Source organism: Fukomys damarensis, unplaced genomic scaffold, assembly GCF_012274545.1.
Source record: "Fukomys damarensis isolate Sample0158 unplaced genomic scaffold, DMR_v1.0_HiC HiC_scaffold_2, whole genome shotgun sequence".
NCBI classification, from domain to species: Eukaryota; Metazoa; Chordata; class Mammalia; order Rodentia; family Bathyergidae; genus Fukomys; species Fukomys damarensis.
Genome location: NW_022900914.1, coordinates 31,702,544 through 31,726,381, shown reverse-complemented (window position 1 = coordinate 31,726,381; position 23,838 = coordinate 31,702,544). Strand labels below are relative to the sequence as shown.

The following is a 23,838-nucleotide window of genomic DNA, read 5'->3' as shown; positions in this document are numbered from 1 at the left end:
ACCAAACTGACCTCATCTCCACTTGTCACAAGTGGAAGTATACATTTATATTTTTCTTTGTGTGTAGTTGTCATGATGACATAGTTATCTTCTTTATACAAAACTCCAGTTGTGGGCTAGAAACAGAACAAAACATATAATTACTTTCTTCAGTTAAATTGCATTAAATAAATTTAGTCCTAGTTAGAACAAAGATTTATCATTTATCATTTCAACAGAAGATTTTTAAGACATATTTTCAAAGCCAGGGAAAATAGTTACACATTTTTATACAACAAAATAACCTTTATCTTGGTGCTACAATATAAAAAAAAATAGTTTGGAGTAAGAAAAAAGTAGTAATACAATAAGCTGATATTAAAATAGGGAATAAAAAGCAGTGAAATACTGGTTAAGAGGCAATGAAACTTCTTTTTTGGGGGAGTGGTTCTGAGATTAAACCCAGAGCCAAGTGGTGCACGTATGATCTACCTCTGAGGTACATTCCTATTCCTTTTTTACAACTGAGTTGGCTTCAAACTTGGAACCCTTCTGCCTAAGCCTCCTGAGTAGCTGGGATTACAGGCATGTCCCATGGCACCCTGCTGAAATCTTTGCTTTCTGACATTCTATGAGACACAATTCTCTTTACCTTTATCTTCTTAAAGTACTGTGAAACCACTGTACTCTTGGGCCTTCCCCAGCAAAGAAAGATTCACTTTTTATTAAGTAATCTGTTCTTTTCTCTATTTAATAATAATCGTTAAATATGTGTGTGTGTATCTATATCTCCAGTTCTTTTCTCAATTTAATAATTTAATAATAATCACTAAATATGTGTGTGTGTATATCTCCAGTACTACTTGGAACCAATGTAATTTTTTTTTTTTTTTTTTTTGGTACCAGGGATTGAACTCAGGACCTTGCACTTGTGAGGCAGGTGTGGCACCACTGAACTAAATCCCTGGCCAAGAACCAATGTAATCCTCAACACAAATGCAAATTAGGGCAATGTTTTCCCAAGACACACACACACACACACACACACACACACACTCGCGCATGGCTGCAATGAGTATGAGCTCTATCCGTGACAGTATAGCAGTTGATCGGTATCCAGGGGGACTGGTTCCAAGACCCCTGAGTATCAAAATCTGTAGATGCTCAAATTCCTTATATAAAACACTTAGGATTTATACAGACTCTCCTTTAGAATTAAAATCAAAGCTAGATAACTTACGATACTCAATACAATGTAAAAGTTCAGTAAGATACTTGTTATGATGATTTGTTTAGGGAATGTTAAAAAAAAAAAAAAAGATCATACTTTTTCAGTTCCCTGAATATTTTTATCTGAGTCAGTTGAATCTATAGATGCAGATCCATGGATGTGGAAGGCTGACTGCTTTCAGTTTTTTTTTTTCCTTTTGGTACCAGGGATTGAATTCAGGACCTTGTGCTTACAAGACAGGCAGTGGCATCACCGAGCTAAATCCTAAGTCCTGTTTTAAGTGATTTATATTTATTGACTCATGAACCTTTAAAACAAACATTATAGTCATTTTCATAGAAAAGTGAGACTGGGGATGTAGATCAGTGACATCTTACCTGCTTGGCAAGCACAAGGTCCTGAGTTTGATCCCTAGTACTGAAGAAACAAAAAAAAAAAGGGACACTAAGTCTAGACAGAGCTTAAATAATTTTTGCAAGGTAACACAGACAGAAAGAAGTAGCAGAGCCAAGTAAGCCTAAGCAGACAGGCTTCATACTGTCAAATTTTTGACATATTTCAATTAGTTTTCATTAATATTTTCTTTAGATTTCTACATAAATTTCTAATTTTTGGCCAAGCATCCTTATTTAAAATACCATTATATGCCACCTGCTTTGAAGTGCTAGGTCCGAGTTTGATTCCTGGTACCAAAAGAAATAGGAAAAAAAAAAAAAAAAAAAAAAGACCATTATAGGGGATGTAGCTCAGTGGTAATGTTTGTCTAGAAAGCACAAGGCCCAGTACTGCAACAAAACAAAACACAAAAAGCCATTATAAGTGATGAGGGAATTAGAGAGATTTGCGATACTTGCAAAGTCAAATTTATGATAAAGGAATCCTTAGAAACATCCATTCAGTTGAGCCAACAATCTTTTGTAAGACATTACAGTAATAATATCTTTCAGTGTTTCTCAAGATATATAAAACATATGATAATGATTTGTGCAAAGCATGACTTTTTTTTTTTTAAAAAAAACGGAACTAGTGATTGAATCCATGGGCTTGGAGAATGCTAGACAAGCACTACTCCACTGAGCAATAACCCTGGACTTTTTAACTCTGAGGTGAGATCTTGCTAAGCTGTGCAGGCTGTCTTGACTTTCTTCTGCCTCAGTCTCTTGATAGCTGGGTGTATGCTACTACAAGTGGCAAATCATTTTTTTTTTTGAAACAGGGTGTTGCTGTGTACTTTGTAGATCAGTCTTGCCTCAGCCTGAGTGCTGGGATTACAGGCATGTGCCTCCACCCCCAGCTGGGTAAATAATTTTTTTTTCTTTGGTACCAGTATGGAACTCAGGAACTTGCACTTGCAAGGCCGATGTGCTGCCACTGAGCTACATCCACAGTCTGCAAATCATTTTTATACTGTAGTGAAGACAGTAGCAAAAGACTAAGGTTTTCATGGCTATTTGTGAATTACCTGCAACACTGATGTTCAGTCGAACTCCACAGGAAATACTGACTTATTTACCAAGATATTTAACATATACTAACAATGGAAAAAGGAACTGCTTGTTTGGAACCACAGCAAGAAAAGGAAGACAATTTTCTCTCTTTTTGGTAGTGCAGATCGAACTCAGGACCTTGCACATGCCAGAAGACAATTCTTGTGGGTTTTTTTTTTTTTTTTTTTGGTACCAGGGATGGAACTTGGGTCCTGGCTCTTTCGAGGCAGGTGGTGGAACCACTGAGCTAAATCCCCAGCCCCCAGAAGACAATTCTTGATGTAAAGTCTTCCACTAGTTTGTGAAGAGCTACTTTCTCTGCACTAAAATAGGCCAAACAGCAATTCTGCCCCCAAATTGTTCAGTAAGTCACTTAATGGGATCACAGGTTGTAATTTTAACTAATTTTACTCCATTTTTTTTTTTGAGACAGTCTTGCTGTGTAGTTTAGGCTGGCCTCAAACTCTCAAACTTTCTGCTTCAGCCTCCCAAGTGCTAAGGGGTCCACCATGCCTGGCTACTCTATTTTTCAGTAATAGAAGTTACTGAGGAAAAGTTAACTTTTTGTGCTTTTAAATTAAAACATTTTCAGCAGAGTACTATTAAGTATAACACTTAATTTTAATACAGTAAAACTAACCAAACAGTAGGTTACTTAAAAAATACCCTGGCAAGGGAGAAATTCCTAATGTTTGACAATAGTTATGGAGCAATTAAGGCTATTAGAGGATAGGTTGGCCCAAATAGCCCAGGCCTCTGCCTGATCCCAGAGCCAGGCTGAACCCCGACTCATCTACTAGGCCACCACTCATGGACAAAGGCTGTAAATGCCTGTCCACTTCCAGGCCAGCCTAAGACACAGGAGAAGTAGAACATTCACCCTGGGAGAAGTAAAATACATTCAGTGGCAAAACCTGTCAGTGTATAAGGTATGGTGTTAACTAACCATGGAGTTGCTCTGTATTCTTACCAAGTATAGCAATTGAGTTGTGCTCTGGAAAGGAATATACTCTATATTATTAACAGAAGTAGAGAGAAAATCAGATTTGCTTTGCGGTTCAACTTGGTGAAATTCATGAACGCTGTGGAATACTGAATAATTAAATAATGATATAGAGATGACAATTTCAGAAGAAAAATATAGGCACAAAAGAAAATAACTGCTAAAAACTACCAAGGAATGTCTTAACTATACACTAGTTAATATAAACACTGAAAATTTTACATTTTTGGTGCTTAATACTGTATGTAATTCTTTTTTTTTTTTTTTTGGTACCGGGAAGCAAACTTGGGTCCTTGCGCTTGTGAATCAGGTGCCACAACCACTGAGCTAAATCCCGGGCCCATAATTCTGAAGGCAAGACTGTAAGAGGTTATGTATTGTTTTGATACATCTGCATAAGGTAATTTAAAGCACATAAGAAGTTTAAGCCAGGGGTGGTGGCACACACCTGTAATCCCAGTTCTTGGAAGGCTGAAGCAGAAGGATCACTGTGAGTTTGAGGCAGCCCGAGCTACATAGTGATTTCAAGGCCAGCTTGAAGTAGCACATAGTGAGACCCTGTCCGTCCCCCCACCAAAAAAAAAAGTTTAAGGAAAAAAATTTAGAACTTTCAGTACAACCTCTTCCAGTTTCAGACTGACAGAGACACAAGGGATCTTGTCCTAGTTCATACAGCTGCTTAGTTATATATAAACATCCAAGCAACTGGCCGATAAAAAAACAATGGCAGTGCTGCGTGAGAGCAGATGTTTCAATTAAGTAAAGGAGCGAAGAGAAGTTGTAAGATTACAAGGCTATTTACAAATTTCAAAAGAACAATGATAATGACTCTTTTACAGCTTATTTTTTGCACACAGGCCATATACTTTTTGCAAATTCACAGAAAAACATCTTTAGGTTTTTCTCAAAATAAAAAAGGGAAATTGTTTTCTCCGTAAATTTTCCAATGTGTTCCTCTTATGTTGCATTACCAAAGAAAATTAAAAAAAAATTTCAAAACAAGATTGATGGGTGTGCAAATCATATGAACACTGATGTAGCATACACTAACACTGGGACCCTTTTCCATAATGCCTTTTTATTTCTGGCACTGGGGATGGAACTCAGGACCCTGTGCTTGCCAGGCAGGTGCGGCACCACTGAGCTACATCCCTAGTCCCATAAGGTCTTTTTAGTCAGCAATACTAGTGCCAGAAAGAAAACTTCATAACAATTAGGTAGTAATCTCCATAGCGGCTAGATTTAGTGGCCCAGTTAGAGGTCAACAAATTTTCAGAGCCATATATAAGCATGCTTTTAAAAAATCAGACAGAGGTGCAAGGATGCTCCCTGGAAAAAACTGAGGCAGAAGTAAAGTAATCTCACCTGAGCCTCTTAAAATCTGACTTACAACAAAAATTTATAAAAAAAGAAATTGGATGTCATTACTTCCCGCCATTAATACACAGATAAAACTGACTTTCTAGAGAAATATTTACCTAAGTAAATGAGAATTCATTGAACCAGAATGGAACAAGGGGCAAAGAAACGAACCAAGTACTAAAACAGTGTAAACAAAAACTAACATTTGCAAAAAATAAGTTATGTGATAATCATAACATTAACTTGGCAAATTTTTTTTATGGGGGGGCTCGGCTCAATGTTTGCTGGAGAAAAAAACCATTGGCCTTGCGCCCCTTGGGAAACCATGTTAAGATGGAGCTTTATCCTCCTAGTCTTTGATTTGGTGAATCTTGACTTCGAGGTACCACTCATTAACGTTTCAATGAAACAGTAACAGCAATTACTCTCTCAACTTGAGTCACTGTAACCGGGACTTTTTTATGCTTTTGCTTTTCCCAGGACTTCAGTTTGAAATATATGATTTAATGTAAATAAATGAACTATATGTTTAGTATTATAAGACCATATTTTTATTGGCCAATTTTATCTTTATGGGTCATGGATAAAATGTAGGTGTAGTAGCCTACACCTCCTAAACAGAATTCTCATTCACGTAAAGTTACGTTCTCTACTGTATGAAAATTCATAAAACACCTTCATATTCTGGGGTCCTAATAAGTCGTAATATACAAAACTCTACAGAATATTCTGCACTGTGGGTCAAGCCCTATAGAAATACAACCATGAAGGGAAAAGATTCAACTGGGCTATGCATTCGTTTGTCTACGAAAGACAGGAAAAGATGCACAGGAATGTGAACTCGGGACCGCAGCAGCTGTGCAAAGAAGGGTGGTGTGAAACACGGGTGGAGGAAGAGCTGCAGTGAAGAGAGGATGAATAAGAGTGCCCGACGGGATTCTAAGGCTTCTTTAGGGTGGGAGCGTCGGGAGGAGAGGTCTAGTAGCGCAAAAGGATTAAAAAGTCAGCAAGTGATGGCTTAATCTCTAAAGCATAGTATGAAGGAATATCTACATAAACGCTCATAAGTATGAATGAACGAGAGCTGGAAATATCACCGTGGGAAACGTGAGCGCCCGCAGGAGAGGATCGGGAAGGGGGAGCGGAGAAAACCGAAGCAGGGGCTGACAAAGTGGGAAGCTACGAAGAGGGAGATGGTTGAGGGTGCGCGAGGGCACTGACCAGAGAGAACTCGGTACCGGGCCAGTTGACTCGGAAAGGGACATCATCGCTGAGCGGGGGAAGCGCGCGGCCGCCGCCAGACGCCTCCAGGAGGCCGCAGAGGACCAGGAACACGGGCACCCCGTGGACCAGACTCCTCACGCCGCCGCCTCCTTCCTCCATCCTCCGCTGCCGCTTTCCCCAGCCGCTACTACAGCCTCCTCTGCCCAAAGAGGAGACTACGAGGAGGAGGAGGAAGAGGAGGAGGAGGAGAAGGAGGCGGCGGCGGCGGGACTACAAAGCGACCTAGGAGCCGGGGACCCAACCGCCGCCACGTCTCCTTCCGGAGAGCCCGGCTCTGCTGCCCCACCCCCTGGCCTCCAGCCCAGCTTCCGGAGCAGGTGGCATGTAAACATCCGGGGCCTCCGCGGCCTCCCCATCCCTTCCGGGGCAGATGGCAAGTAAATACTCACCACAGCCACCACCGTCATGACCTCCCGCTTCCGCTTCCGGGGCAGGTGGCATGTCAACATCCGGGGCCGCTTCGCCTTTCGCGCGGCTTTTCTTCCACATCCTCGGGGTTTATCGGTGGCAGGCTAGTGTGGTGTGGCTTTACTGGCCCTGACTCCCGGAGATCCGGTCTCGGGCCAGCCTTTCGGCAGAGAAGCGACCGGGCTGCACGGCGACCCGGTGAGTGTAGTGCTTGCCGCCCGCGCCACTCCGGTTGAGTGAGGTGAACGTGGGAGGAAGAGCGAGCGCCGCTAGTGCGGGTCCACGGGCGGGAGAACTCAGGAGACGTGCCTGTTGGACTGCTGTCTGCTGCTTTCCCTCCCTGCTGTACTTCTCCCCTTCCCGGCCCGAAACTTCTCTCCGCTTTGTGCTCTCCTCGTCTGCGATCTTCGTAGTCTTTGTCCCATGCCGGGAACATTGTTCACCCTCTGCCGTGCGTGTTTGGTGACCCGGGCAAGGAAACCTGCAGTCCCCAGGCACAGCACCTGGCAGCTGGACATCCCGGCCCACGCGGGCGGCCGTCCTCGCGTGCAAGTGTAGGCTGTGCTGTATCAAGGAGGCCGAGAAGTTTCCTTGTGTGGGGGTCAATCCAGGTGTATGTGAGATTAAGAACTTGTGTCACATTTGACTCCGTTTCGATTTGAGATAAAAAGTTATGGTATCTTTTAAAAAAATTATCCGTTTAAGTCTCCGGTATATGAGATTATGCAGCGTTGTCCATATAACACTTACCAAGCTTTTTTTGGGAGGTTGGGAAAAGATTAGATAGTCTTGCTAAATTTGTTAAAGGCTGCTGATTCTTTCCCAAATTTGACCCGAATCAAACAGGAAGGGTGCATTTTTTCGTTTCTGTACGTAACCCCCCCCCCCAAGTTATTGAGCTCAGGTCCCTCACCCTCAACTGCATTTCTAGCTCATTTTATTTTGTTTCATTTCAGGCTTTTGTTGAGTTGCTCAGGTTGGGCTCCAACTTGTGATTTTCTACTTCAGCCTCCCAGAATGCTGGGATTACAGGAGTGCATCGTCATGCCTGGCTTCTCTAAATTTTCTTTTTTGTACTGGTGATGGAACCACTGAGCTGAATCCCCTGCCCGCTACATTTTCCTTTAACACGAGGGGACCACAGTATCAAAAAACCCCATTTTGTTTTAGATTTGAGATGTTGGTCATTAGTTTATTTAGCGTTTGATGTACCGTTGAGATTGGTAAAATGGCAAATAAATGGGCTTGTTGTCTGTTTCTCATTCTCCACCAAGGGAGATTGTACAGATAATTGAGCTAGATCCCCGGGCCTATACAGAGGATCTTAAAAAAATTAAAATTATGATAACCATCTGATCAGCAATTTTGCTTGTATTTATCCAAAAGAATTGAAATTAGTGTGTTGAAAATGTGTCTGCACTATTTTCATTGCAGCACTATTCTCAGTAGCCAAAATGTAGGATCAACTTAGGTGTCCATAAGCAGACAGTGGCTAAAAAAGGTGGTATGCATATGCAGTTTAATACTTTTCAGCCTTAAAAAAGAAAAAAGTTGCAATTTGTGACACCGTAGGTGGAATTGAAGGTCATTATATTAAGAGAAGATACAGAAGACATGGTGTATGTTCTTCCTGATATGCGGACTCTAAAACAGATTCTAAGAAGCAGAGGATTAGAGTAGTGGTTTCCTGAGAATGGCAGGTGGATAGGAGTGGAGATGACTGTCAGAGGTCAAAGAGCTTCAAGTAGAGAAATGAGTTTTTTTCCCCTTTGATATGTTTGGCTCTGTGTGGTTAATTTAGTAAGTTTTTTTTTTTTTTGCAAGAACATTTATTGGTACATTTTACATATACATTATGATAACATTCATCATAGGGAATTTGTACCTGCATGTGAAGTATCTTGCTTCTTTTTTTTCCCCGGTCCCTCCCTTCAACCCTTCTTCCCCCTCTTTATTTATTTACAAAAGTGTTTTCATTTTTTCCTTGTTTTCTTTTCTTCTTGTACCTTCTTGTTTCCCCCTCTTCCCTCCTTTGTTCTCCTTCTCATTTGAAAATTTTCTTCCCATTTCCCAATGTCTATTATACATTTTGGTCTTTATTTACATTTTGAGTTTCTCAATCTCCAATAGACAAACAATGCAGGGAAATAGTGCAGTACTTAAACATGTGTCTGATTTATTTCACTTAAGAGTAGGGTTTCAAGGTGCATCCGTTTAGCTAGAAATGTCTCAAGCTTATCTTTATGGCAGAGTACTACTCCATTGTGAAAAAAAAACAAAACAAAGCATATTTTCTTTATCCATTCATCATTTGATGGGCGTGTGGGCTGTTTGCAAGATTTAGCTATTACAAACTGCCACTATAAACATGGGTGTGCATATAATTTCTTTCTCATTGAGTTTGCTATTCATGTAAAGGAAAGCTCTTGATTTTCAAGTGTTGACTTTGTATTCTGCTATGAGACAATTTGGCTATGAAATCTGGAAGTCTTTTGGAGTTTTTGGGGTCTTCTATGTAGAATATCATGACATCCACAAATAATGACAACTTAATGTCTTCCTTTCCTAGTCTTATTTTTATTTTTTTCTCTTACCTAATTGCTTTGGCTAATGTTTCCAGAACTGTATTGAATAGGAGTGCTGATAGTGGACATCTTTGTCTTGTTCCTGGTTTTAGAGTGAAAGCTTTTGGTTTTTGTCTAGTATGATCTTGGCTCTTGGTTTGTTCTAGATGGCTTTTCTCAGATTGAGATAAAGACCATCTATTCCAATTTTCAGTAGAGTGTTTATGTATGGGTGTTGGACTTTGTCAAACACTATCTGCATCTGTTGAGAGGATCATACGGTTTTTGTCCTTGGTTCTGTTGATAGAAGGTATTAGATTTATTGATTTGTGTATGTTGAACCATCCCTGCTTTCCTGGGGTGAATCCTACCTGATTGTGGTCTATAACATTCTTGGTGATTTGCTGCATTCTGTTTGCTAGTATCTTGTTGAGGACATTTACATCTGTGCTCATTAGGGAGATTGGCTTGTAGTTCTCTTTTTTGGTTGGATCCTTCTTTGTTTTGGCGTCAGGGAAATTAATGCTTCCATCAATGAATTTGGGACTATTACTTCCCTTTCAGTTTCATTGAAGAATTTGAGAAGTAGTGACATTAGGTCTCTAAATTTCTTGTAGAATTCAGCAGTGAATTTGTCAGAGCCTGGGCTTTGTTGGTAGGTTTTTAGTTACATCTTCAATTTCCTTGACTGATACTGGTTTATTTGGAATTGTAATATCTTCTTCATCCAGCTTTGGTAATTCATACCTGTGTAGGAATCTGTCCATTTCTTTTTCACCTTATTAGAAAACAGGGTCTTAATCTTCTGGAATTCTGCAGAATCCAGATTTCACCCTTTTCATTCTTTTTTTTTGGTACTTGGAATTGAACTTGGGACCTTGCAGCTGAGTTGGGAGACAGGCAGCAAAAGCACTGAACTCAACCCCTGGCCGTTCCCTTTTCATTCTTTTTTTTTTTTTTTGGTACCAGGGATTGAACTTGGGTCCTTGTGCTTGCAAGGCAGGTGGTGGAACCACTGAGCTACATCCCTGGCCCCCTCTTTTTCATTATTACTTGCATAGATTTGAGTCTTTCCTTGATTTGAGTCTTTTCCTTTTTGTGAGTCTTTCCTTTTTCTTTGCTAAGGGTTTGTCAGTTTTTTTTTTTTTTTCATTTTTGAGACAGGTGTCTCACTATGTAGCTGAGACTGACCTGAAATTCACTATATAGCCCAGTCTGTTCTCGAACTCACAGCAATATTCCTGCCTCAGTCTCCCGAGTGCTGGGATTACAGGTGTGCACCACCATGCCTGGCAGGTTTGTCAATTTTATTTAATCTTTCAAAGAACCAACTCTTTGATTCATTGATTCTTTGTATTTTTTTTTTTTAGTCTCCATTGCATTAATTTTTGCTTTGACTTTATACTTTCCTCCCTCATGTGAGCATTGGTCTTTCTAGAAGCTTGAGATTCAACATCAGGTTTTTTATTTGAGCTTAATTATTTTTCTGATATGGTAATTCACCCTATAAATTTCCTTCATAGGATTGCTTTAATTGCATCCCATAAGTTCTGGTATGCTGTACTGACATTATTGTTTAATTGTAGAAACAAATTTCTTCTGTGAGCCATTGGTTGTTCAGGTGGTTGTTATTTAATACCATGTGTTTATGAAGTTTTTGTGGTTCCTTTTACCATTGATTTCCAGTTTCATTGTGCTATGGTCTGATATGCATGGGAAAATTTCAGTTCCTTTGCATTTACTTAAAGCATGTTCTGTGAGCTAGTATGTGGCCTATTTTGGAGAATTTCTCATGTGCAGCTGAGAATTTGTATTTTGATGTGGGATGGAACACTGTACACATCTACTAAGTCCATTTCAAAATTTGGTTCGGTTCTAATATTCCATTGTTGTCTTTTTATCTAGTTGATCCATCTATTTGTGACAGTGGGGTATTGAGGTCCCCCATTAAAATTGTATTAGTGCTTATTTGATTTTTAAAAGTCTGCTAATATTTGTTTTATATAATTGGGTGCACTGCTATTTGGTGCATATATATTTATAATTGTTATCTCTTCCTTGTGTATTATTCCCAGACTGGGAATCATACCCCTACACTAATGAGCCGGCCTTGTATTATTCCCTTAACAAGAATGTCATGACCTTTGTCTCTCTTGGTCTTAGTTTGAAATCCACTTTGTCTGCAAATAGAATTTTTATTTTTGCTTTTTCCAGGTTCCTATCACATGGAATATTGTTTTCCATCTTTTGACTTTGTCTGTGAATTTCTTTTTTATTTAAATGTGTTTCTTGTGTATAGCATATTGTGGGTTCTTGCTTCTTGATCCATTCTGCCAGTTTGTTTCTTTTGATTGGTGAATTGAGACCATTACATTAATGGCTATAACTGCTATGTATTGACTTATCCTTGTCATTTTTTTTCCTGTTGTTGACTCCCCTTTTTTCCTTTTCTTTAATTTTTTGCCTTGTCTGGTGGATTAATTTTGTTGGGGTTCGTGGAGTTGTAATCTTTGTTATCTTTTTTGTAGAATATCCTTCAGAATACTTTGGAGGGTTTGGGGTTGATAAATATCTCAGGTGTTCTATGTCGTGCAAGTATTGTATTTCTCCATCAAAAAAATTTTTTTTGGTACGGGGGATCGAACTTGGGTCCTTGCACTTGCAAGGCAGGTGGCAGAACCACTGAGCTAAATCCATGGCCCTCTCCATCAATTTTGAAAGATAGTTTTTTTGGGGGTAGATCAATCTGGCTTGGAGGTTATTTTCTTTCAGGGCTTGAAATACTACACTCCAGGCTCTCCTTGAATTGAGTGTTTGTGTTGAGAAGTTTGCTGTGAGTCTGATGGGCTTTCCTTTATAGTTGATGTGTTTTTTTTCTCTAACAGCTTTTAGTATTCTCTTCTTGCATTGGATTTCTGTAATATTGACTGTTATATGCCTTGGTTTAAAAAAATTTTTTTTTGATTATAGCTAATTGGGGTTCTATATGTCTCACTTACCTCTGTATGTCAGATTGTTTTTCCATGCTTGGAAAAAGACATTTCTGCCATTATGTTGGTGAACAGGTTTTTTATGCCCTTTGTACTATCTCCTGCTTTTTCATTGACTGATTAATTTTGTTTTTCTTAAGTGCTAGGGATTGAACTCAGGACCTTGCACATGCCAGGCAGGCATGGCACCACTGAGGTACATCTCCAGTTGACTCTGATCAATCTTGTGTTCTCCTTTGCATATCTGGCAGCTGTTGGATTGATTTTTCATTGTCCCTTGCTATTTTTGAGGAATTTTTCCTTTCATGGTTGCTAACAGCAATCCTGTCTTCTCTGCCTTCACATTGTCTCATTCTGCTGTGTATACTTCCAGTGGAATTTTAAATCTCCTAGAATTTGAAGTCTGTTTCATGGATTTCATTTCTTTCCTATGTTGGGTATTTATGGTTTCCATTATTTTCCCAAGGTCCTTTTTTTTTTTGGTCCTGGGGATTGAACTCAGGACCTTGTACTTGTGAGGCAGGTGGCAGAACCACTGAGCTAAATCCTGGCCCTGTATTTTTTAAAAAATCTGTCGGCTCCACAGTTAGAAAGCATGTCTTTCATTTTGGTCAATGTCTCTGTAGTTATTTGTGAGATTATTTCCGATTTGATTTTTCTAGAGCCTTGTTCAACTGCTTTTTTTGACTTCTGCTGTTATCAGTTTCTTTATTCTAGGTGGGTGGCTTTTGAAGTGTTCCACCTCATCGCCCTTAGGATTTGCCTTTGTTGAGCCTGGAAGTCTGTATTTGCAACTTGTTTGAGTGTTTTCTCGATTTCTGTCTTCTCTTTTTGAATTTAATTTTCAAGTTGATGCTTCTAAATTGCTTATGGCAAGTAGTTTTATTTATTTTGGTACCGGGGATCAAACTCAGGTCCTTGTGAGGCAGGTGGCAGAACCACTGAGCTAAATCCCCAGCTATGGCAAGTAGTTTTATTGCTAGTATTGAGAGCTCTTAGGAAATGACTACTTCTCAGAGGTGCCTTCCAGGTGTAGCTGGGTTTTGAGTTTTGAGTCTGTTGCAAGATCCTACCTCTTCAATTTATTGGAGATGAGAGGAAATGAGAAGTTGCTACCTACTTGGCCCAGCACCTGGCTTTTTGGCACTGGACTATAGTATTTTTTAAGATGCTTTTGCAGTCTCAGTCTTGGTATACCAAGAACAACAACTGGTTAGCAGAATTATGTCATCTTGGCCAAAGTAGTACAATAAGCAATAACAATAGCATCAAACATAGCCTAGACAATGAAAAGCTCTGGTAAGTACTAATTTGCCACCTTATACTGTATTAACTAGATTTGTGGTCATAACATTGAAATCTAAAATGAACCAGAGCTGGGCATGGTGGCGACTCCTGTAATCCCAACACTTGGGAGGCTGAGGCAGGAGGATCACTTTGAGTTCGATACCAGCCTGGGCTACATAGTGAATTCCAGGTCAGCCTCAACTACATAGTGAGGCCCTGTCTCAAAAAACCAAAAAAAAAAAAAAGAACCAGAAAATTGTTTGCAGTAAATAAGCTCTCAATCTGTGATTTTACCTTCAGGGAAGAAAATGTAAATGGGTGGGGGGAAATAATTGAGAAATAGAAGAAGAGGAAGAGATTAGAAGCAAAGCTGGAGAACAAAGGAAGATCACACAAACTTTGGGGATATGAAGGAAAGAAAAATAAAAGCAGAATAGAACAATAACAAAAAACTAGAAACCATGTTCACACTCATAAAATGAAGAACAATCAAGAAAAAACAATACGGGCCGGGGATTTAGCTCAGTGGTTCTGGCGACTGCCTCGCAAGTGCAGGGACCTGAGTTCGATCCCTGGTACCAAAAAGAAAAAGAAAAGAACAATACAAAACAAAAACTAGAAAGAGAGGTGTGTGTGTGTTGGGGGTGGGGTGGGGAAAGAAGGAAATTAGAAAAAAAAATGTCTACTTCTAGTTATGTGTCTGCTGTCATTGGTAGGCAGAGTGGACAGCTCAGGGTAGTGGATCCCAACAAGCCTTTTGAGTTCCACTTAAGTGTAAGCTGATTTTTGGGTATGAGGCTGGATCTGGATTTGTTGAGCCTGCAAAGGTCCGTGTGTCTCTTGCTTGCTTGAATTTAGCTCCCTGATCTTTTGCTGTCTTGAACTTGGCAGCCTCACCAACAGTGGGAGCCACAAGCTGGAGCCACAGATTTTCTGAGTCCTGAGCTCATTTGACCCTTCTCCAAGATGGCTGTTGGCCAATCGCTTTTTCCTGGGGGAGTCTGAACCTGGGTTACTTAACAGTCACTGCAGGCCACTTTGTGCACTGTCCTGTTCCACTGGTGTGTTTCTCTGTTGAGGCCTCTGGGGTTGTCAGTAGTCACTGTGCATCTACAGATTCAAGCTTCCCCTCCCATGCATTGAGTTTGGGCTTGGGGAGAAAGTGCCACTTGCCCACCTCCTTTTTCCTTGATTTCTCTTTTCTTCCTGTGGGCTTCAATTCTCACTTCAGATCTTTCCTGGATCCCAGGGTTTCATGTTCCTCTTTCTTGTCTTCTTCATGTTGCTATATTCCAGTGTCTGGATACCAAATCTTGGGAGAGTGCTGCTCACTACTCTGCCATCTTCCCCAAAGTCTCCACCCTAATTTAGTAAGTTCTGATGTGTTTTCCATTTCCAGATTTCTGAAAGTGGATTTCATATGTTTTCACCACATATAATGGGGTAATGGATGTGTTATCTTGATTTAATTATTTCACATTGTATATATTTGTTAGAAAAGCATCATCTTGTACCCCATAGATACAACTACCGTTGGTTAATAATGAAAAATTAAATTCGAAATAAAAAGTTTTGTTTTACTGTTTACCTTGGGCTTGTCTGGTTGCTTACATCGGACCTAAGGTGCTGGTGCCATCTTAGCTGATAATGGTCCACTAATGCTACAGGTTTAGTAAATTTAAAGTTAAAAATTAATATTAAAAGGCACAGCTACACTTTGTATGTATATTGTGAAAATACTGTCTATTTTCTTCAGAAATGTTTTAATTGATACAAATATTTTAAACGTCTATATTTTTCTCGTTCTAAATGGATGCATGTCACATTCAGTGAAGTAATGTGAAAAAAAAGTTTTTCTAGTTGGGAAGGATGGTTCTGTTTTTACCATACTAAGTTTCCATGCTTGTGTAGCGGAGCTGGAGAAGCCTTTGTGTATCAGATGTACAGTGCTGTAAAGGGGTTGGGAGAGTAGACTTGAGATTGGAATCTAAGTAAAAATGGTAATTGAAGCTGAACATTAGATGAGGTCATATATTTGATAAGGAATAAAGAGTTGTAAATGGAAATTCAATGAAATACTATGTCATTTGCTGGTAACTAGTGCCTGACATTTCAGAGTGGTAAAAAAGAAAACAGATCTTTGGGTTGAATCAGGAAGTAGTCATTTGAGATTTGAGGCTGCAATGATTGGGTAGAGTACAGCAGTGTAAAGTTGTACTGGAGAAGCATTAAAATGAGTTGGTAAGGAAGTGGAACACTAGTTTAAAACGTTGTAAAGCTTCTGGAAGTTGGAAGACAGGAAATTTTAGGGTTAAGTGATGGTTTTTCCCATTACAAACATTGCATTTGGGCATACCATTTATAAAGGGGAGGTTCAATATAATTAAATACAAAAATGGAGAAAGCGATAATAAAATGTGATATTTTAGAAAGGTAAAATTAATGTTGAATGCAAAAACCCTGAAATTCAAGAAAGCTGAATACAAGTGTTATTATGTCTTCGGAATGGTTAAAATTCTTTGACAGATTAGCCATAGGATTAAAAAAATTATGCCACTATTTTTGAGTCCTTAATGTAGGTATAGAGTCAGAGTTTTAGGGATACATAGAAATGGAGTTATAAGGCCAGGCATGGTAGTGCATTCCTGTAATTCCAGTACTCAGGAGGCTGAGGCAGGAGGATTGCCATGAGTTTTATCACAGAGCTCCATGTAGGAATGTGATGCTTATATTGCTAGTTACACAGTAACTGCTCAGGAGATAGGGATATGAACTTATTTATTGAGAGTATTGTTCTAAATTATAACTTAAAAATACACGTATTACAGAAAAGAGAAAGTTAATAAATACTTACTGGAAAATTTTTGAAAAATACCTGATCAAATTGACTCCTTAAACTATAGGCAGCTTTATACTCCTCATGAATCTTGAATATTGAACCCATAGAAGAACTCTGTGGTAAAAATTAATATTATATATTTATTGTGCATTGTCTGGCACTGTAAAATGGTTTACATGAATTAAAATTAAAACTGGATATGGTAGTGCATGTCTGTAATTCCAGAGCGAGGCTGAGGCAGAAGGATGACAAACTAAAGTTCAGCCTATGCAGTTTAGCAGCTTAGTGAGACCCTGTCTCAAAAAAAAAAAGCGGGGGAAGGCCGGACATGGTGGCGCATGCCTGTAATCCCAGCACTCGGGAGGCTGAGGCAGGAGGATTGCTCATAGTTCAAGACCAGCCTGGGCTACATAGTGAGTTCCAGGTCAGTCTCAACTACATAGTGAGACCCTGTCTCAAAAAAAAAAAGCGGGGGAAGGCCGGACATGGTGGCGCATGCCTGTAATCCCAGCACTCGGGAGGCTGAGGCAGGAGGATTGCTCATAGTTCAAGACCAGCCTGGGCTACATAGTGAGTTCCAGGTCAGTCTCAACTACATAGTGAGACCCTGTCTCAAAAAAAAGGGGGGGGGATAGGTATTTTCAAAGATGTACAATATTCATTTCAGGTACTTGGTTAGTAGAATATTTTTCTCATTTACGATGAGATGCATATTAATAGACAGTAGTCAAAGTTTAGAAATCACTATTAACAAAATGGTTCACATGTTTTTATGTAGACATCACCATAACTTTTATTTTTCTAAATAGTTTTTTAGGTATGGAGGTGGTACATAATGGCACTTGTGTGCTAGACTTAAGAATGAATGATATGTTGTTTGAGAATAGGGAAAGCTGTAGCAGTCTAGAGTAGGAGTATGAAGAACTACTTAAAACAAATGGCTGAGGATGGCTCAGTACTAGAGAGTGATCCAAGCATGCAAGAAACTCTGGGTTCAGCCCCTAGAATTGGGGTGTGAATGTGAGAGGGTTCATTGGAGATTTGTATCAAATATTTTTTCTAAATGTAGGGTTTAGGCCAGGCATGGTGGTATACTCCTAGAATCCCAGCCATTGGGTGGCTGAGGCAGGAGGATCACTAAAAGTCTGAGGCCAGCCTGAGCTATATATTGAGTTCAAGGCCAGCCTGAACTACACAGTGAGACTCTGTTTCACACAAACAAACAAACAAACATAAGTGTAGAGTTTAAATTCATATTTTATTGAATTTCTGAAACTGAACACCTAGCTAGTAACTATTAACATCTGTATGTAGCAGAAAATTAATCTTGTTTTCTCCCGGGGAAAACTTGTAGCATAGTGAAAATGGTTAGGTTCAGGTTAAGGATATTGTGGAAGGATCTTGTGCTTTGAGGTGAGAGAGATATGGATTTCTGCCATTTATTAAATTTGTAAATATTCAAATTACTATGGAAGCAGGCTCAGAGGAGCTACCCCCCAAAAATGGGGCTATAGGCCTCTGTATGTAAAGTGCCTAGTGCATCCTTATGAGGTATTTCTCAATAAATATTTAGTACTTTCTGTAGTACAAGTGAAATGCCTTCTGGAAAACTAAATATTTAAGCAGTTGATAAATACTTAAAGTAGTTAGATAGCTGAGTAAATTACTAAGGAAGGGGCTAATAGAAAAATAAGAAAAGGCCAAGTGTTCCTACTACTTAGGACAGTTTTATATGAAAAGCTTTTGTAGTAATTATTAGTCACCCTGGGCTTCAAGTTTTAATAAATTTCATATTACGTTCAACATGATATTAAAATGCTTTAATTTTGAAAGATTATAGAAAGACCTTATTTCCTGTTAGAAAGAAAGAAACCACAGTAGGGAGTAATCTGATTATCTTGAATCAAGGCTAATTCTACATGAGTTAGTAATTTAAATATGTTTCCTAGTTGAGTATAATATAAACACAGTTTATACTTTTAGGTGACAAGGCATAAGAAAGAAAAACTGTAGCATGTAATCAGGGAATGCCATTTTTAACTTTAAAAATTATAACAGCCATTCAAATGCAAAACTTTAATTATCTATGGTTCTGTTAACCCTTAATTGTCAGAAATTGCATTTTTTTCTTTAGGACAATTTTGTATTAAGCAGTACCTTTTTTGGGCATAAATTTGAAAGTCTTATTGCCGGGGAGTTAGCTCATTGCCTCCAAGCACAAAATCCTGAGTTCCATTCCCACTACTGGGAAAAAAAAAAGTCTTATTTAATACCTTAAGAAAATTCACAATCAAGACTGAAGTCTTTTCTATACTGCCATGTATTGCTAACTTCACATTTGAAGTTTATATTTTAAACTATGGTTAAAAAAATTTTATAGGAAAAATTTTGAAGTTATAAATTTTACATTTTTTGAGTTTAATTCTCTATAACTTTAGTATTTTTATTCTGATAAAAACACAGACTAAGTCCCCTTTTATATATTTTTAAAGAACTCATAATGAGCAAGTGTTTAATATCATAGGTAGGAATTCATATTATTAAAACTTGAATTTTTTTTCTTTCTCTGTATGACAATCTTTTAAGTGTGTTTCAGGACACTTGAAGTTAAACTATAAAGCTAGATGATGATTGACTAGAACATTAAAGATATCTTCAAGTAAACACATTGCCATTGTGCACTGAAGTTACTCTCTGAAGATAGAAAGGTTTGCTTGTTTGGCAAAGTCAATTATTAGGTTTTTATATACAAATGAGGTTCTACTTTTCTTCTAAACGTTCCTTTACTAATTTTTCCAAAGAGAAAAGATGCTCATCTGCATCTTCTGGGATGAGGCTTCTAATAGAATTTGCAAGTTCAAAAAGATATTCTGTATTTCTTCCACTTGGACCAGCTGCATTAAAAATTTGTTCAGCAATGTCTTCCAGAGGTGCGGGACCAAGATAATTAGGATTATCACATGTTCCAATATATAGCAACACACTGAATGGTTTTGTTGTGGGATCTTTTGGATAAAAAATGACTGTTGTGGTTCTGTAGCCTCCTTTCTCTCTGAAGTCAAGGGATGCTTTTACTTCTTCTTCTTTTCCTGCTGGGAGTTTATAAGCAACACCCCATACACATCCCTGAAAAATAAAAGTACATTTTTCGTATTTACAAGGATAATCGAAATAGTGAAGTTAGGTTATACTGGTCTAAGAAAATACCTTCCATAGTCTTAGAAGTCAATGCAGTTTTGCTTCACTTAAGATGCACTGAGGTACATACTAAACAATAAAGGAAATCATTTAAAATTTTTATTCTGAATAATATTTTGTTATAAATACAACATATTTATCTTTCAGAAAGTTTTTAAATTACTCAAGGGTGGTGGCACATGCCTATAATCCTAGCACTTGGAAGACTGAGGCAGGAGGATTGCAACTTCAAAGCCAGCCTGGGCTATGTGTCAAGATCTTGATTCAAAAAAAAAAAGCTAAACTAATGGGGCTGAAATGAAAAATACCCAGTTTTCATTTGGTCATTAAGAAATTGTATAGAAGCGAACAAAACTCCAAGAAATTCTAATGTCATTCGTTTTAACTGTTTGAGTAGGAATTATAGTAACCAATTTGAAGCTGTGAAAGCATTTAATCTATACCATCATTAATCTGTCATTGCTAGGTGCTTGATTTTTGTGTATCAAAGTCTTGTCCAAAGTTACATCTTGAATTTAATGTAAAAACATTTTATAAAAAATTCAAATCTGTACACTAATAAAATGGTTAAAAATATTTAAGAAACCAAGAGCCAGGCATGGTGGTGCACACCTGTAATTACAGGAGTCTGGGTGTCTGGGTCAGGAGGATCCCTAGTTTGAGCTCAGCCAGCACAACTCAGTGAGACCCTGTCTCAGAGTAAAAAGGGTTGGGGGTGTAACTCATTGTAAAGGCTCTGGTTTGAATCCCTAGTAGTGAACACATAGGGAAAAAAGAAACCTAGAACTGCCATATGTTTCCTGGTGCTTCTTGCCTGTTTAAAAAATACGAGTTCTAGATAGGCATGGTGGTGCATGTCTGTAATCCCAGCACTTGGGGGAGGCTGAGGCAGGAGGATCGCTCATAGTTCAATACCAGCCTGGGCTACATAGTGAGTTCCAGGTCAGTCTCAACTACATAGTGAGACCCTGTCTCAAACCATCCCCCAAATACAAGTTCTATAAATAAAATTAGGCAATATAGAAAGTGACAATTCCTGACTTCATTTTTATGCTGAGGATATTAGACTTCTGCAAATGTGAAGAGAGCTTTTGGGGTTCCATTTGATTCTTAGTGATAGCCTCGTTGTCTAGGGACTGTTTTCATTAATGTCAAAGGGGACCACAAAATTCTGTCAGCAAACTCATTTAAAAAAGTCCACAAGGGCCAGGGTTTTAGCTTAGTGGTTGCGGTACCTGCCTTGTAGGTGCAAGGACCCGAGTTTGATCCCCAGTACCAAAAAAAAAAAAAAAAAAAAAATCCACAAAAGCAAGAGAAATGTCATGTTTTTGTTTAAAAAAAAAAAAAAAAAAATCCACAAAAGCAAGAGTAATGTCATTTGTTGTTGTTACCTTGCATTTTTTATTTTAATTTTTCTCACTTGGCCATCCATAACAAGGGAGAAAAAAACCCGAAACAGAGAAGAGTTCTAGACTTGGTGTAGTTCAAATTGTCTGTGATGATTGTTAATAAAATTTCACTGATTATTAAAATGAAATATCTCAACATTTCATACTATTAAAGACTATATAAAAAGGAATAATTATACCATACCCCAGGATCTTCAACAAGAGTCACAACTCTTCCAGGCTGTTTAAAAAAAGACAAAAATATTTTTTCTGAAGTAAAGTTCATTAAGTGAGCATTATGACTTCTTGTTGGCATGGAATATTTTAAAGTTGCTCTAAGAGGCACTTTCAAAAAAATACTTATTTTTATGATAAAGTTTAAAATGAATTAAGAGAATTTACCTTACCCAAAGTACAATGTCCTTTCTAAAAAAGACTTCCATCATTTTCTATAAGTTGGGTATATTATGTTCTTTTAAAATAGATACATTATGACAACCCATTCGCGATCCCTGTTGTCTTTCAGGAGGTATTCTTTTTTGTTCTGTTTTTCTGGTACCAGGAATCGAACTCAGGACCTTGTGATTGCGAATCTCATGAGGTATTCTTATTTCCCATTCTTACTCCCCAATACATTTCCCTACTTTTAACCCCCGAAAAAAAAATAGATACATCAAAAAAAAAAAAAAAAAAAACTGCAGCGACTAAGGCTCAGGTAAAATAAAAGGCAAGTGGAAGCGTTAGTTATAAATAAAAGATCTAGTTTTCCTCTTGGGAAAAAAAGCATTCAGGGTATATTCCTGTATATAAGGAAGTGGTTTTCAAAGTTTGATCAAATTACTTGGAGGAGTTGATAAATACACACTGCTAGGCCATATCTCCCGAGTTTGATTATTTAGGTCTGGAGCCTGAGAATATGCATTGGTCACAATACCCAAGGTGATTCCTGTTACATTGTTTTGGAGTTCATATTCGAGAACCACTGTTCCAGAATAAACCAAGAGGTCTCAAGTGAGAGTGAAAGAGTAATTTATACTCCTGAGTTAAGTACTTTTTATATGGTTAGTATATAGCAATTGGTGCTTCAAGGTGAGCATCCCTTTTATATTTACAAATAAATCTGTATTGCCCTGACAGTTTAATATTGGAACTTGTTCTCTCATATAAGATAGTTACACTACCTGTATTATAAGACATTTTTCTTTTTCTGCTATTTTTTTTGTTGTTACTGGGGATCCAACTCAGGACTTACGCTGGTGTGGTGCCACTGAGCTAATTCCTGGCCTTCTGCTTTGGTTTTAACATAGGCAATTTCAACTAACTTGAGTCTGAAATAAGATTTTTATCAAGCCCAAATGAATTTTATTTGTTTTTCTGTTTCAAAAGCTGGAAAAAGAATCTTTGTTTATAAATTGAAAGCCTAAGACAAAAGCCAGAATTGGAACATTCCATAATTTTAAGACACAAAGGTGACTTAAACCAGTGATTATTAGTTTGTTTTATTAAATTACTACCTAGTATCAAAGGTTAACAGTAAGGATGTCAAGTTGCAAATCAGTTTTACCTACTTGTATGCTCAGTGTTTTCACAGTGAGCCTAACTCATTCAGATAATTTGTGTCATCTTTATTACTGTTCCCTTTTTATCTTCATTTGTATAGATAATCACAGTTCTTGATAGTTCTGCTTTTTGAAATCTGGTTCTTCTTTATTCTTTTTTTTAAGGTCAGTTTTTTTCTTTTTATTGAGTTTATTGGTACAATCTAGGTATACACCTCTTTATTCTTTACTAATCTCAATAGAGATTTCCTCTGCCTGCCTCAAATTTTTCCCTCCAGTTTGTTCTCTATTAGTGCCCAGAATGACTTCTCGACTGAAATTTTCAGGGTTGGGGTATTCTACAGGATAAAGTTAAAATTCATTAGCATAAGTTATGCTAAGGAATCCATTTCTATAAACCTAATTTCTTCTGAAGATGTACTGATTTATTAAATGACTCTTAGAAATATTCCTGTCTTTGAATACACTGCTGCCTAGTGTTGAATGCCCTTCCCTCTTTTATTTACCTTGCTTATCAACTGTCCACTTCCTCAGAATTTTGGCTCATTCCCGAGGCCAATTTAGCCATTCCTAAACTCTCACTGCTCCCTATATTCGTTTCTCTTCTAGTACTTACCAAGTAGTTTTGTTTACATAGTTGTCTCCTGTGTATGTAAGTGCTTAGTTGTAATTGTTGAAAGGAAGAAGAGGGACAAAAAGTCTTGGACTTGGGGGGTGGCAGGTGCAATAGAAGACAAGGAATATGTGGGGAATTATTTTAAGGAGAAAAAGTAAAATTTTATGTCTGCAAGCAGCTAATGGTTGCTACAGACAGACTAAATATACTTGGAAATATTTTCTAAAACTTCAACTCTTTGTCCTTAAAAATAGATGATATTGAGAAACAATATAAATTTGTAAATGCATTTAAATTTTTTTGTGGGAAGGGGCAGTGAAACTGAAGAGATCTTTCAGACTGAATGACATTACAGGAGTATGGAAAACAGGAATCATGGTGGGTGTTTCACTGGGTAGTTAGTAATGTTTCTGTTCACATTATCTCTTGTATGAAAATATTTCCATTTTTGAAGTAATATATTTAGTTTGTGCAAAAAATTTTTCATATTTAAATAAAATCCTTGATTTGGTGAGAAACTGCCAATTTTGTGATATATAAATGAGATGCTTAAAGCTATAAAGCAAGCATAATTTAATAAATCATCTAGGTTCAGTTTTTTTCCACAGATGTCCTCTCTTGCATTATGGAGAAACGAGTATAA

At 38.0% G+C, this 23,838-nt stretch overlaps 3 protein-coding genes across 5 annotated transcripts in view; 1 reads left to right on the top strand and 2 right to left on the bottom strand.

The window, feature by feature from the left end:
• The window catches only part of Erlec1 (endoplasmic reticulum lectin 1), a 30,555-nt gene extending 23,922 nt beyond the window's left edge, over positions 1 to 6,633 (bottom strand). Inside the window, exons 1-2 of the mRNA XM_010615822.3 lie at positions 6,284 to 6,633; positions 12 to 116 (exon numbers count right to left, since the gene is read on the bottom strand). Of these exons, the coding sequence (XP_010614124.1) occupies positions 12 to 116; positions 6,284 to 6,445 (267 nt within the window). The 5' untranslated portion in view covers positions 6,446 to 6,633. The remainder of the gene's footprint in view (positions 1 to 11; positions 117 to 6,283) is intronic.
• Positions 6,634 to 6,648: 15 nt separating this feature from the next.
• Positions 6,649 to 23,838, top strand: part of Asb3 (ankyrin repeat and SOCS box containing 3) — a 107,155-nt gene continuing 89,965 nt past the window's right edge. The window contains exon 1 of one of the 2 annotated variants that reach the window (XM_010615827.2): positions 6,649 to 6,952. The gene's annotated coding sequence lies outside the window, so the exon portion shown is untranslated. Of the gene's footprint in view, positions 6,987 to 23,838 lie in introns of both variants that reach the window. The other variant, XM_033763983.1, reaches the window with a different exon arrangement.
• Chac2 (ChaC glutathione specific gamma-glutamylcyclotransferase 2) overlaps positions 18,909 to 23,838 on the bottom strand; it is a 7,643-nt gene continuing 2,713 nt past the window's right edge. The window contains exons 2-3 of one of the 2 annotated variants that reach the window (XM_010615823.1): positions 21,226 to 21,261; positions 18,909 to 19,560 (exon numbers count right to left, since the gene is read on the bottom strand). In XM_010615823.1, the coding sequence (XP_010614125.1) occupies positions 19,195 to 19,560; positions 21,226 to 21,261 (402 nt within the window). In that variant the 3' untranslated portion in view covers positions 18,909 to 19,194. The remainder of the gene's footprint in view (positions 19,561 to 21,225; positions 21,262 to 23,838) is intronic. The other variant, XM_033763998.1, reaches the window with a different exon arrangement.